Source organism: Macaca thibetana, chromosome 6 (genome assembly GCF_024542745.1).
Source record: "Macaca thibetana thibetana isolate TM-01 chromosome 6, ASM2454274v1, whole genome shotgun sequence".
Lineage (NCBI taxonomy): Eukaryota > Metazoa > Chordata > Mammalia > Primates > Cercopithecidae > Macaca > Macaca thibetana.
In genome coordinates this window covers 103742615-103757256 of record NC_065583.1, presented here as the reverse complement: position 1 = coordinate 103757256, position 14642 = coordinate 103742615, and the positions used below count along the sequence as shown (strand labels likewise).

Genomic DNA, 14642 nt, shown 5'->3' with positions numbered 1-14642 from the left:
TGAACTAAGACATGCATCTTACAAGTAGAATATTCATACTTATGACCAAACGATTTCATTCCTGGGTATATACCCAAGAAAAACCCTCAGACTTAATTAACGGAGCCATGAGACGGGCGGATCACGAGGTCAGGAGATCGAGACCATCCTGGGTAACACAGTGAAACCCCGTCTCTACTAAAAATACAAAAACTTAGCCGGGCGAGGTGGCAGGCGCCTGTAGTCCCAGCTACTCGGGAGGCTGAGGCAGGAGAATGGCGTGAACCCGGGAGGCGGAGCTTGCAGTGAGCTGAGATCCGGCCACTGCACTCCAGCCTGGGTGACAGAGCGAGACTCCGTCTCAAAAAAAAAAAAAAAAAAAAAAAAAAAAAAAGAATGTACATGGAAACACAGTTAATAAGTGAAACATTCCAAACACTAATCAATAAGAGGAATGGATAAATTGTGGTATTATCAAACAATGGAATATTACACAACAATAAAAAAAAATGTACTGTACCTATGAGCAAAAATTTAGGGCTGAATCCTACCAACATAGGTGAAAAATGGTAAGTCCCAGAAAATGCCCTTCTTACAAAGTAAAAAATAACTAAAAGTAAATAGCACGTTTTTAGTAACACACAAAAAAATTATATTTTAAAAAGTAAGGTAATAATAAACACAAGATTAAAAATAGTAGTTACATCAGGTGGGGGAATAGCACAAAATCAGATGTTATTATCACTGTTTTACTTCTTGTGTTAGGTGATGGGCTCACGTTATTAACACACTACTTGAAAGTAATAAATACAGGCATACAGCAAACAAATGAGGGCCATGCATGGACCAATAATGAGTATGTGGCATAAACCAAGGATTAAGATTAATTCAATTCTATACAACCAGTATCCAAAGAAAGAAAATACTGTTGGGGTAACTAACTTGGACTCATTCCTTAAAGCACACTTAAATCTCCCATCTTTATTTTTAACTCTGTTTATCTATCTTTAAAAAGTTTACAGCAATATTCAGAAAAAAAAAAAACTAATTTATAGAAAATTTCAATGTAATTCGATGAAGCAAGTATATATTTGGGGAAATTTTTTCTTAAAGGTATCTTTAAAAATACTTTTAGCACTTGAAGGATTAAATCCCAGCCAATAATAAAATACATATGTGAAACACTTTATTCACCAATAATATAGAGTATTACAGTGCTTTCTTATCTTCTGTTAGAATTAACCAAAAACAACTCAAAACTCTGTCTCCTTTTTCCACAAAACTCAAAAGTCATTGCTAGCCATCCCAATTTAAATTCTCCATTCCAAACAAGAAAACATCTTGCCTGATGTGATCTGAATCTGGACTCTACCCAAGGAGCTTTGTTTATGTGAATTACCTCTATTAATATTTACTGTATTAGAAATTAAAAACAGAAATTTTTTAAATATTTGTTTTTAAAGTTAGAAAATTTTAAATGTTAACTTACTTAAAATAACAAAATTAATGTACTACAATGTTACCAAAAATAACCTATTTTGTGAAAAATTATCTTATATTCCAAAACAAAACAATAAAAAAACAGGAAAAGGGCACTATTTACATATTTGCAGATCTTTATGTCTGAAATAGAAGCAAGTGGATTCGCGTATCTGCTTCTACATTCAATCTGTTGCAGTATCAAACATCACATAGTCCCTGAAAAACTCCACTGTACAATCGTGAGCAAATGAAAGTGAAAAGGGCAAATAATGTCTTAGTTACTATAAAAACAATTTCTATTTTGCAGAACCCCTGAATGGGTGTTAGGGACCCCAAGGGGTTCCTAGGCCATACTTTGGAAGCTACCAGCCTACTAAATAGAACCAATAGCTTAATGTATTTTTAGTACTATCATAGTGAAAACTACAAAGTTCTCTGGTAACACAGAAAAGGGAGCACTAACTTTGGACATAGCCAGGAAACTCTCATAGAGATGATGACATCTGAAGCCCAAGTCCTTACATGAAGTCCTTCTAAGACCTGTACCCGCTCCCTCCTACTTTTCTGAATCTCCTACCCCTTTTCCCCTCCTTCACTTGGTTGCTGCTCCTCAAACAGGCCAATCTTTCCCTTTTTCAAGTCTTTGAATTTGCTCTTTCTTCTGTCTGAATGACTACTCCCCCATGTATCTCATGGCTGCTCTTGGTCACACCTGGCCATCCTTATAGCTGAGAAGAGATACACTTCCACACACCTGAAATCCATTCTTTGAGAAGTTCTGCCTTACGCTCAACATTACATATGTCTTCCATTCTTTGAGAAGTTCTGCCTTACGCTCAACATTACATATGTCTTCTAAGAGCCATACATAACAATGTACATTGTAGCACCATTTGTACAAGGGAAAAACTAGGGCCAAAAAAATAATAAAAAAAAAGAAAACTAAACTAAATACCCATTAAAATGAGAATGAAAAAATACATTAGTGCACTCATACTTGAAGTTCTAGGAATAAATCCTCATTTACATGTATACTGCATAACTTAACAATGTACAAATTCCTTAAGGACTGGGACAAAACCTTTGCTATTTTGTTTCCCTGAAATACCACCTAATCCCCATGAGATTTCAACATACCTATGTTCCTACTATTTTTCTTAAGTTATAAAATAATAATAATAATAACCTGGAATGGATTAGTCTATGTAACTTATCAGGCAGTTAAACACACAAACACACACCCCTCTATTAAACTAGAATTAAAGAGTCTATTCTAGTTAATTCTAGGTAAACTACAAAAACTTTTTGATAGAACTGTAATAATTTTTAAATTTTCCACAATAGACTAGTCTCTTCCTAGTTTAAAAAATGTAAAATTGTTGCTTTTAAACAAATCCTTGATATATTTTCGTATATTTTATATCTCCAATAAAATAAAAATACTATCCTGAAAAATGTCTAATTATTTGAGGGTGGTTATTACTTGAGAGGTTGTTTCTCTTTTCTTTCTCCATTTCTAAGTCTCTCACTTTCATTTATAAAGCAAACTTTTATTTCCAGTCTCCTGATGTGTTTCCCCCTCATAAACCCTTTTCTGGTTTCCTCCAGTCCTTAACTCAATTGACAAATATCTATTAAGTGTCTATTTGTTGAAAAACAATTCTGTGAAAAGCAATGATATTATTAGACATCATCCCTTTGAAAAGATGTGAAGAACTTTCTGGCCTTAAGAAAATCTTTGTATACTTTGATATAGTGCAGTGTCTTCAGAACTTAACATTGCAGATTTGGAGATCAAAATTATAATACTATACTAGTAATGTAAGTTCAAATACACTTCTGCAGACTTGTAGGTCTTCAAAAATTTCATAGAGTACAAACGTATTTCAGGCAACAAATGACTTATTAAAATCATGACATTAGTATTATTCAGAAGCTGAGGAACATTTAATGAAAAAGCTGATGCCTACTTGCTCCAATGTCCTTTATAGACAAATAAACCCTGGGTTAGAATACACACGCACACACACACAGAGCTCCATAACATACTTGTGGAAGTGAAAGGATCTCAACAACAACAAACAGAGAACTCAGTTAAAAAACATTAAGGAGGATTTGGAAATAACTATAATCCAGCACTAGAATTGTAACAATGTCTTGTAATCATTGTGTGAATCATTTATAGATTGAGTTTCTGCAAAACTCACTTGACTACTCTTCCCTACAATAAACTTAATGATAGTCCAATAAAAAAGCAAAACTGGCCTTGTCACATTGTACTAATGATACAGATACAGTGTTTTTTAAGCATTAAAAGTACAAATAATTGATATAAACTGAAGATTTTTTTTTGCTGGGCCTTGGGGGTAGGGAATCACTGCCTCAGCAATGATCACAAAAAGATCATTACAAAGTCTTAGAAATTACTCAAAAACACAAGGTTCATACTCTTCCTTTCTCCCTCCACAGACAATCAGTGAACAGAACAAGCAACTAAAACACAAGGTTTTATCACAATTTAAACTAAAGCAAGTTCCACGGTCTCTCCTGGGGATCAGTAACCATTCATCCTTAAGTCCTCATCCACACTGTTGATAATCTACAGAAAAGTAACAAAGATGCTGCTGCTGCTATGGTTTGAATGTTTGTATCCCTCCAGAATTCACACTGAAACTTTATTTCCAATGCTACAGTATTAAGAGATGGGGCCTTTAGAAGGTGATTAGGTAATGAGGGCTCCTCTCTTGTAAATGGGATGAAGGCCCTTATAAAAGAGGCTTCACACAGCCTTGGGCCCTTTAATGCCTTCTGCCATGTGAAGACAGTGTTCAGGACACCATCCCAGAAGCAAGAGACCAGGCCCTCACCAGACACTTGCTGGCCTCTTCATCTTGGATTTCCCAGTCTCTGGAACTATAAGCAATAAATTTCTATTATTTATAAATTACCCAGCCTCAGGTATTTTTTTATAGCAGCACAAATGAACGAAGATAGGCTTTAATGATAAAAATGAGAGCAGTTAGCATTTATTGAACATTGACTACATATCAGGCATTTGGGCTAAGTGCTTTACATGATTACTTTATTTAATTCTCCTAACAATACAAAAAAAAAAAAGGTACTTTCATTAACCCCATGTTCCAGCTAAGAAAACTGGGGCTTTTAAAGGCTAAGTAACTTTCCCAGGGTCACATACGTAATAATGTGTAGTAAGTGGAGGCTGGGAGCCCATCTGTTTAACTCTCACTGCAAGAATAAATAACTACAGTAACTATTATGCTGTAATACAGTAATTGATTCAGTGGCTCTCTACTGCTTATCCGATCAGGTTCAAAATCCTTATAAAGGAAGATTTCATTCCTTCATCTGCTCATTGCAAAGACTTTTACTGAGTATTATGTGCCAACACCACACCAGATGATTCAAAGACAGTAAGATGTAGGTTCTGAATGAGGCTGCTAAATGAGTGATCTTTGGATTAGTTAGACCTATGACAAGTCACTAAGAGAAAAAAATCAGTTCTATTTGGACACAACATCACAATAGAACATTATTATGTTATTTTATAAATGTATTACTGGAAGTAGAATACTAGAATAGCCATCACATACATCACATATCTAAGCATTTACTGTCTTAAGAGTTTTAGACTGGCATTATTAATAAAATTTTCCAACCTTGCTTATTACAGATTTTCAAAATTTCCAACCAAACAAAAAAATACAATGAAAAAAACAAAACACCCATACACACACAGGGCAAAGGATCTTTCATCTCCACATTCAACCTGGAAAATAAAATACCCTGTGTTGGGAAAACTGTGATGATGAGAGGCCTTAGCCTTCTCCCTTTCCAGCTTGCAGAGACATCTGATTGCCTGCTATATTGCTCCTAAGAGTGACTACTTGCCAAGTAGTTGGCAGAATGCGGTGAAGAGCTGACCACCTGCAATCCATTTTGACATGGCCTCTGACCACCACTTTGGAGAACTGAATACATTACAGAAATTCCTAAAGGAATTAGCTAAATTTCAAAGGAGGAAGGTAGCCATCTGGCTGAACTTAGCAATGGGGTACAGTGTAAAAGAGGAGAAAAGAAAACAAAGCTAGCAAATCTTACAGGAATAATTTACAGGACTATGTTCTTAACCTCTCCCACATACTGTCCACCATACTTCTATGCATCATTGCTTTAAATATAAGAAGTATATAAACAGCTAAAGCTAATGGGGGGAAACTTTATGTCTACTTAAGTATATGTGTTATTTGCATTCTTCACTTTTTATATCAGTATAATACATATTGAACTAATAGTGTAGAGATTTTACATACCTTTTATGTTGTCTTCATGCCTGCTACACATAGCATATACACCATACACAGTTGTATATGAGAGATGTAGATATAAACAAACTTGGGAAGATGCCATGGTTTGGGAACAATGCTTGCTTTATTAAACAAAAAAAAAAAATCAATACAATTTCCCCACAGGTTCATGATGTAAAATTCTATAATCAAGGCTTGTAGATTTGTAATTATGGTATGTCAGCTACATTTAAACAAGAGTGTTAAAAGATTGTTAAAGTTAAACTAACACAATTGCAGTGTGAATTGTCCTAGTCTCATTCTAATCTACTGGTGTCACTTTCATTTAATCAGAAGAAAACTATGGGCCAATGTCAGTGCTATTTCCAATGCCCTAACATTCTTTGTTCACATTGGATTTTAAGCCATTACCAATCCAAAATGGTTATAAAAAGATATATTTAAGAAAGTATTTTTAATCAATTCATTCACTCACCAGTGAGCTAGTTTAACAGGCTTTATTGAAAGTAAGTTGGCTTTAAAGTTAAATAATCTTTTATGTTAAATTATTATGAGTGTTTTTTACTTGTAGAATAATTTCTTGAATTTACCACAAGTCTAATAAAAAACAAACTTTTTTGTAAACACAAATCCCACTTGGAAACTTTTGGTGGATATAAGTCACTTAGCTGAAATACTACATTTAGAAAATATCAATTCTATATTTTCTCCTACTTTAGTAAAAATTATTTTCTAAATCATTAATAATTTAAATACAGAACAAAAGCTACTCTGTCAATGATTCACATTTACACCATGCACTTAAGTTTTAAATTAAGGTACAACATACAGTTGTACTACCTGCAAATAGCCTCCAAATAAATCACACAACACATAAAACAGAGCTATGTTCGCTAGTTACAGAAGAGGGGCAATCATTCCGGTTTGCCTGGGACTTTCCCAGTTTTAGCAGTGAAACCACATCCTGGGGAACCCCTCAGTCTCAGGCAAACTGGGATAATTGATGCCACCTAGATATCCCCCCGCTCCCCACCTCCCCCCAAAAAAAACAGAGTGTTCAACAGTTCTGTGCTGGTGGAAAAAACTGAGTATTATTTGGTAACTCTCTGCTAGGGCTGCCAGATTAGTTAGTTGTGATCCTGTCACAGATATCAACTGGTCTAGCAATCTGATAATAACACAGATCCAAATCTTTAAAAAAAAAAAAAAAAAAAAAAAGAGCCAGACACACCCAAACCTGCCAACTAATACCTACTACCAGTGAGTCACATGTGAACAAAGGCTGCTGCTCAAAGAAACTTAGTATAATAACCCATCTAGGGCCAGGCATGGTGGCTCACACCTGTAATTCCAGCACTTTGGGAGGCCACAGCAGGCAGATCACCTGAGGTCAGGAGTTCAAGATCAGCCTGGCCAACATGGCAAAACCCTGTCTCTACTAAAAAATACAAAAATTAGCCGGTCATGGTGGCCGGCACCTGTAATTCCAGCTACTTGGGAGGCTGAGGCAGGGATGAACCCAGGAGGCAGAAGCTGCAGTGAGCCGAGATCACACCACTCCAATCCAGCCTGGGTGACACAGTGAGACTCTGTCTCGGAAAAAATAAAAATAATAATAATAAAATAACCCATCTAGCCTCTATTATATACATTTCTCTAGTTTCACAGTAAGAATTAGTCCTCGGGAAAAATAAAAAAGCATACATGTGACAAAATATCACAGGGTACCCTGTAAATATGTATGTGTCAACTAAAAATAACAATAAAACTATTAAAATCTTGTTGCTGGGAGGAAGATATTTAAGGAGCCCTCAGAGTCAGAGACTTAGCACCAATTCAGCCTCATTCTGTCCAACTCTCACCTTCTAAGCCATTCCTAGTATCTACACTCTTTCTTTATTCCCAGTAATCCAACCTCTCTCTCTTGAAACTCACTTCCCAGAAATCAGATGCTTTGCCTTTTACTGTACAAAGTAACAAAGTTTCTCTAGGAACAGGACACTCACTGTAAACTTCTTGCCTATTTTCCCAGGGCCTAAAAATACTGGCCCTGAAACTTGTTTCTACTTTCTAATGTGGGCTGTTATCCATTAGGTCACCTTTGCCATTTTGCCAACATGCTGAAATGACCAGCTGAAATGACCATCTTCCACGCATGGCTGGATCTCCTTGATGCCAAATACCATCATCTATTTATTGCCTGTTTCTGTATTCCCCTAACATTCAACCTGCCTGTCCACATTTCTTCCTCAGACCAACTATCAGGAACTTCTGAGTCACCTGAAGTGTTCCAGCAGATCTAATTAGAAACTAAATTAATCCACCCTTTCTAGTATAGCCTACCCAAACTGAACTCTAGGACAAATACCTAGAATATAATTTCTAGTTGCTCTCAATTTCTAGAGAGAAAATTGAAGGATCTGGGGCATGAATAATGACTTTAAACCTCTTCTTCCAAATAAAGGTTGTGACTTCCGAAGATAAATGGTGCTATGGAAAATGAACATCTAACCAGAAACAGTGTCAAGAACAGATTTAAAAGAGTGTTGAGAATAGGTTTCTAAACCATTGATAAAAAAAATGAACTGAATCCCTTTTACAAAACCAAGAACATGTCTGAATCATGAATTAAGATATCTTTGAAACTAATTTTGGAGAGAGGAGGAAAAAAGCATTATCTTTTAGATCCTTTTTATCATGAAAAATGTTAAACTTACGTACAGAAGAATATTGAAGCCCCATGATCATTCACTGCAACAATTATCAATATGTTGCCATTGCTGCTTCATCTATTTTTTTCTCTGCTGACATAAAATACAGATTTTTTAAAATAGGATGCAGGGTTTAAAACCTAGACGACGGGTCAATAGGTGCATCAAATCACCATGGCACATGTATACCTATGCAACAAAACTGCATGTTCAGCACATGTATCCCAGAACTCAAATAAAAATAAGTAATAGTAAAATAAAATAAAAATAGGATACTAAGGCAGAAGATGGAAAGAGTCACAGTAAAATAATTTTCAGGAGAAAAATAAAAAAAGACTGTAGGGGACAATATTTATGGAGTTAGACGGTGATATACCAAGGCAAAATGGGAGTAAAAAGCAGCTAAAACAGAAGTTTTAGGGGTTTTTCTTTAATTGCATTTTAATACATAAGTGGGGAACTATAACCCCAAATGTCAACACAGAAGTCATTTTAAAATGTATGGGAGACATTTTCATTAATTTATAAGCAATTTGAGATAATAGTAAACTATGACCATGTTTCATAAAATGATAAATTTATTTCTAAGCAGTTTACATAAGCATTGAGAACTTCTGAAAGTCAAAAACTTAGTTTATAATAATCTCAATGAGTATTTTCTCTAGAATATGTATTGTAAGCATATAACTACTTGAACTAAGTAATTTTATAAAACTAGTAGAGATCACTGGAATGAGAAATGTCAAGGTCATGTAAGTAAATGAATGGGAAACTACCATTAGAAGTCATTTTTCATGACTTTCATTCTACAGCACTCTGCAACACACCCTGATAGTTCCGCCAAATATACTGACTAAAATGACATAACCCAAGTAAGTCTGGTAAAAGTGAACAAAAGAACTCTGAGCTGAGGGATAGGGTGGATTATTTATATTTCCAAATATACATCTCAATTCCCTTCCTACTACAAATTTTAAAAATACTCTTTACGGGAGCACTGTAGCTTAAAGAAGAAAGTTGTAGATTTGAAACCTTGGTCCTTTTCCTTGTATTACCACTAACTAGTAGTGTGACTTTAGACAAAATTTTTTTTTCTTTAACTTCATGAAACCTCAGTTTCTCATATGTAAAATAGGAATCCAAACAGTATTATTAACATTTACTAGCCACTTGCTATTTGCCACATACTGTATTAAACAGTACAGCAGGCAGTTCTTGCAAACAACTGCATGAGTTGGGTCCTTGCGCTATTTACAAATAAGGTAGAAGAGGCACAGCACAATGTAATATATTCCACAACATACAATAAAGGGAAGAATTAAGATCTGAACCCAAGCAGTCTCACTTCAGAAATGGCTGTGCATTTAACTCCTACTCACACGGTCTCCTTATTGCCTTGGCAATAAAGCTTCCAGGGAAGTACAGTGGGATGCTGTGCTAAAACTCAGAAGCATTATCTTAAAAAATGAATTCGTTCTCTCTTTTGCCTTGTCCTTCCTCTGGTGGAAATACCAATAAAAAAGGAAAGGTGGGCAGACAGGAAGAAGCCAGTTGGTTTCTTTAGTAGACATTACTACAACAGAATAACTTGCTTCTTCAGAAGTCTGTTTATCTTTTCTCTTGGAATACTTCATCAAAAAGTTTGCTCCTCTTGGGTCTGAACAATAAAGTTCTAATGAACATTGAAGTGTCTACCAGCACTCAGGAGTGTAAACTAAAAATAAAATTCTAAGCTCCCCAACCGTCTGAATGGACCCCTCCTCTCAACCAAGGGCGTTCTAAAGTTATCCTGAAAAACTAATTCAGGCCATGATGGGAAGAGGGGGTCAGACTTGTCTCATTATACCTTCCTCCCTTTGGAACTCAGGAACAATTGAGCAGCATTAACATTAAAACAGATCTTAAGGCTTTTTGTAGCAATAAGACACCAAATTCCAGCCTTACTCTAATATGGCATCACAGGACAGCTAGCAGGATCTGAAAGAAATAAAAGCATTTTACTCTAAAATAGATATCTTTTACATATTTTGAGTTGGCCCTGCAAAGATCTCTCTTACGGGGAAAATCTGCATTCTGTAGAGAATCCTCTTCCTTGTCCAGGTCTTTTTCCTGATCCAGGAGAAAATTAACTAGGAGTCTGGGACCTTTTTAAGTCTGATAAGAAACATCAGAAATCTAGTCTCTTTGAAGCCTGCTACTTGGAGGCTTCATCTGCCTAATAAGAACCTTAATCTCCACAACCCCTTTATTTTAACCCAGACACATTCCCTTGTATTGATTCCAGGTCTTAAGACAATCTCTTTCAACCAATTGCCAATTGGAAAACCTCCTATAACTTGGAACTGCCCCCAGCCCCCTTTGGGTTGTCCTGCCTTTCCAGATCAAACCAAAGTACATGGTACATGTATTGATTGATGTCTTCCGTCTCCCTAAAATGTATAAAACCAAGCTGTAGCCTGACCACCTTGGGCACATGTCATCAGGACCTCCTGAGGCTGTCACAGGCATATCCTTAACCCCGGCAAAACAAACTTCTAAATTGATTGAGGCCTGTCTCAGGTAAACTTTTTTGGTTTACAGGAATTTGAGCAAATTACAGGACTGCACTACCCATAAGTTTGTGAAAGGAAAAATAAATCTCAGGACCCCAAAAATCACTAAGCCAAAAAGAAAAGTCAAGCTAGGAATTGCATCAAGCAAACCTGTCTCTCATTTTATTTCTGAATAAGAGTCACAAAGATTTAAAAAAAAAGAAAGCTAAATACCTCCCTGACGATTTGCCCACAAGGAAATTCCTGTGGGCCTCATGATCTTCATTCTAAAACAGTTCTGTTGTATTTCACCCTGGCATTGGAAATTGATAGCTTATCTTCACAGATATGGGGCAAAGGACAGAACTCAAAGTCAGCCCCTACCCACCTGAGACAACTGGGTATCTGCTTCCTCTGCCCTACTGTATATGTAAAATCGCATTCATTTAGCAGACTAAGGCATAAGTGACTATTCTTCCACCCCTCTCACATGTAAACCGTGTATTAAGTGAAAAGCAGATCAAAGATTCAAAAGAATGCGACCATCTGTTTCTTATCTATGACCTGGATGCCCCCCACCCTTCCAGTTGTCCCGACTTTCTGGAGGGAACCAAGGTACATCTTACACTTTGATTAATATCTGAGGTCTCCCTAAAATGTATTAAACCAAGCTGTGCCCCAACCGCCTTGGGCACATGTCATCAGGCCCTCCTGAGGCTGTGTCATGGGCACGTCCTTGGCAAAATAAACTTTCTAAATTAATACCTGTCTCAGATACTCCTGGTTCACAGGTTATTTCAAGAGCATCTCACAGCCTCTTCGGGGAGTCTGACTGGAGAAAGTGAGGCCACATTAAGTTTGCTGAGTGTGCTAGAAGTTCAGGCCCAGTTCTCAAAGCCTGCCAGTCACGCCAGCCATGTTAGGCCACACGGCTCCACTACGGTCTCTTTTTTGACGAAGCAAGGATCCTTGGCGTCCCCCTAAACTTCAGAGCCTGCTTTCAAGTCCACTTGAGAGCACATCTGGTATCCGCCTCCCCGGGTCAAGTTCAGCAAGGAGACGCCGGCGCACGCACACAGGAGGCAAGGCATCAGGGCCCGGCTCGCCCTCCCGCCTCCCCAGGCCGCGGCCCACCCCCTCCCCACAGCGGGCGCCGAGAGACCGGCCCGTCGCCGACTCTCGTCGCAAATCCGAGCGGCTAGTGAGTGGAGAGGACGGGAAGCGGCGTGCGAGGCCGGCGGGCTCGGGCGCGGCCTGGAGTTCGGAGCCCGCCTCGGGCCTGCGCTCCGCTCAGCCTCGCAGGCCGCCACGAGGCGACGAAGAGGAGGTGCAGGGCGCCGCTAACGGCTCCTTACCGCTTCACCACGCCGGTCTTGATCTTGATCTGTCTCACGCGAGGTTCGGCCATGGTCCCTAGAGCGCCGCGGGAAGGAGGGGCGAAGAACCGGGGTAACCGTGGAGGGCGACGCGCAGAGGCGGTGGCTATATGGGCATGGCCGGCGACCCGGCGCATGCGCAGGCTGCGCGGCCCGGCGTCCCCGCCACGCCCCGCGGGGCGGGTTTTTTCCTGGAGGGCGGTACCCCGCACCCGCCGTCCGCTGCCCGCGCCCTCTTACCCCTGGTGGAACGTTCCCTCCTGTCGCTCGTACTGCCCTCCTTTTTAGTTCAGGCGTAAGTTACGCTATCCCGGTCTCCACAGCCTGGGCCTTTGGGGAAACTAACGTCTCTCTGGGACGTTGCTTTGCGGGATTATCTGCTTAACGGACGGAGTGACCTAAAAAATGTATTAAGGGTATTTTCGATGCCATTATCTGGTGTCAAATGGGGCGAAGTGATGCATGTGTAATGAAATAAACTTCCATCATGCATGCAGTCAAGAAAATCCTTGCCCTTTACCTCAAATCCCTGCAAGAAGGTTTGTAGATAATGTGGCTTTCAAAGGAAATAACTAATAAAACTTCCTCAAATAATCACCTCTAGTGTATCCTAAATATTTAACTTACAAGAATGTGTGTGGCACACAAAAGCTTGGGCTTCCTGATCAGACCAACCGGCTTACATTAGGGGTTCCACCCTTTAATAAATAGCTAGACAACACTGATACCTATGCTGTTTAGCCTCGCAGCTGATCAGTCTACAAAATGGAAATAATAATGCCCATTTTACAGATTAGGTGTAAGGGTTAAAACACCTAGCTCATTGTCTGACGCATAGTAGATGCTGAACGACATTTGACTATTTTAAATGTTCAAAAATATATTTGTTGCATAAAATGAGGCACATCACCAGTGAGCTCTAGCAGTCCCTTCCTGAGAGTCTCCTGAGGAATACAGGACAAAATCGCCCTTTTTACAATTGCTTTTCTTTTCTTTTTCTTTTTCTTTTCGTTTTTTTTTTTTTTTTGGTGGTTTTTTTTTTTTTTTTGAGACAGATTCTCACTCTGTCGTGCAGTGGCTTGATCTCGGCTCACTGCAACCTCCGCCTCCCGGGTTCAAGCGATTCTCCTGCCTCAGCCCCCAGAGTAGCTGGAATTACAGGTGGGTTCCACTATGCCTAGATAATTTTTTTTTTCTTTTGCATTTTCAGTAGAGACAGGGTTTCACCATGTTGGCCAGACTGGCTAGAACTCCTGACCTCAAGTGAGGCCCACCTCACCCTCCCAAAGTGCTGGGATTACAGTCGCGAGCCACCGAGCCCAGCCCCTTTTTAAAATTTCTTGGTACCATCCTTCAAGGACACCTATATGACTGTCCTTTTCCTTCCCTATGCCTGACTTACTCATTTTCACTTTCATGACTGGTCCTGGAATCCCTTTCTATCCTGCCAGCCCAAGGCCCTTACTTTAAATCCAGGATCAAAACTGGGCAAAGTCTACCATGACTCACTCCATTTGTTCAGTCTTCCCTGGATGCTTTGGAGTCACCCAGTAGTCATCATTATTTTTAGTATATTTCTGTTTAAAATTATTGTTTGGGTCCTTCACAAGGGTTTTGTTCAGCTTCCTAGTTATAAATCCTGGATTATAAACATCTTTAGAGGCAAGAATCTTGTCTTCCATAAATCTTCCTTCCCCAACCTCCTCCACCTGTGTTTTGTACACCGTGGGCACAAAATTCAATAAATATTTTTATTCTGCTGGCTGGTATACTGAAGTGCAATTCCAAGTGACACAGCAGCACTGTGAAATACTGGAGGGACGGGTAGATAAAACACAATAGCAAACTTACCAAAGCAAAATGACACGCACATATAAACACACAAAAGCAGCAGCTACAAGCCACAAACCAAAAGATGGTGAAGCTAGGGCTTTTGCTACTGTTATGGTCTTTCCTTTGATTAGGTAGCAAAAACCATGTAACTCGTCATATTTTCCTTTTTTGCTTTGGTTTCAAGAAGTTCAGAGCTCAGTGTGGTGCTAATTTGCAAGAGTTTCTCTCAAACTAGGTTTCCCAATACAAATACCTGCTATTTCCCCCCAATCCCCAACTCTGCCTCCCTCCTTTTGCCCCCTTTCTCTTTGTTTTAATTGTAATTTAATTTAATTTGTATCTATGCCTTTTGTATCTATGCATTTGTATCTATGCATTTGTATCTATGCCTTTATTATTAATCAA

General features: G+C 38.6%; 1 protein-coding gene across 1 annotated transcript in view; it reads right to left on the bottom strand.

Moving 5' to 3' along the window:
• The window catches only part of TBCA (tubulin folding cofactor A), an 85612-nt gene extending 73027 nt beyond the window's left edge, over positions 1-12585 (bottom strand). Inside the window, exon 1 of the mRNA XM_050795742.1 lies at positions 12384-12585. Coding sequence (XP_050651699.1) covers positions 12384-12541 — 158 coding nt within the window. The 5' untranslated portion in view covers positions 12542-12585. The remainder of the gene's footprint in view (positions 1-12383) is intronic.
• Positions 12586-14642: the final 2057 nt, after the last annotated feature.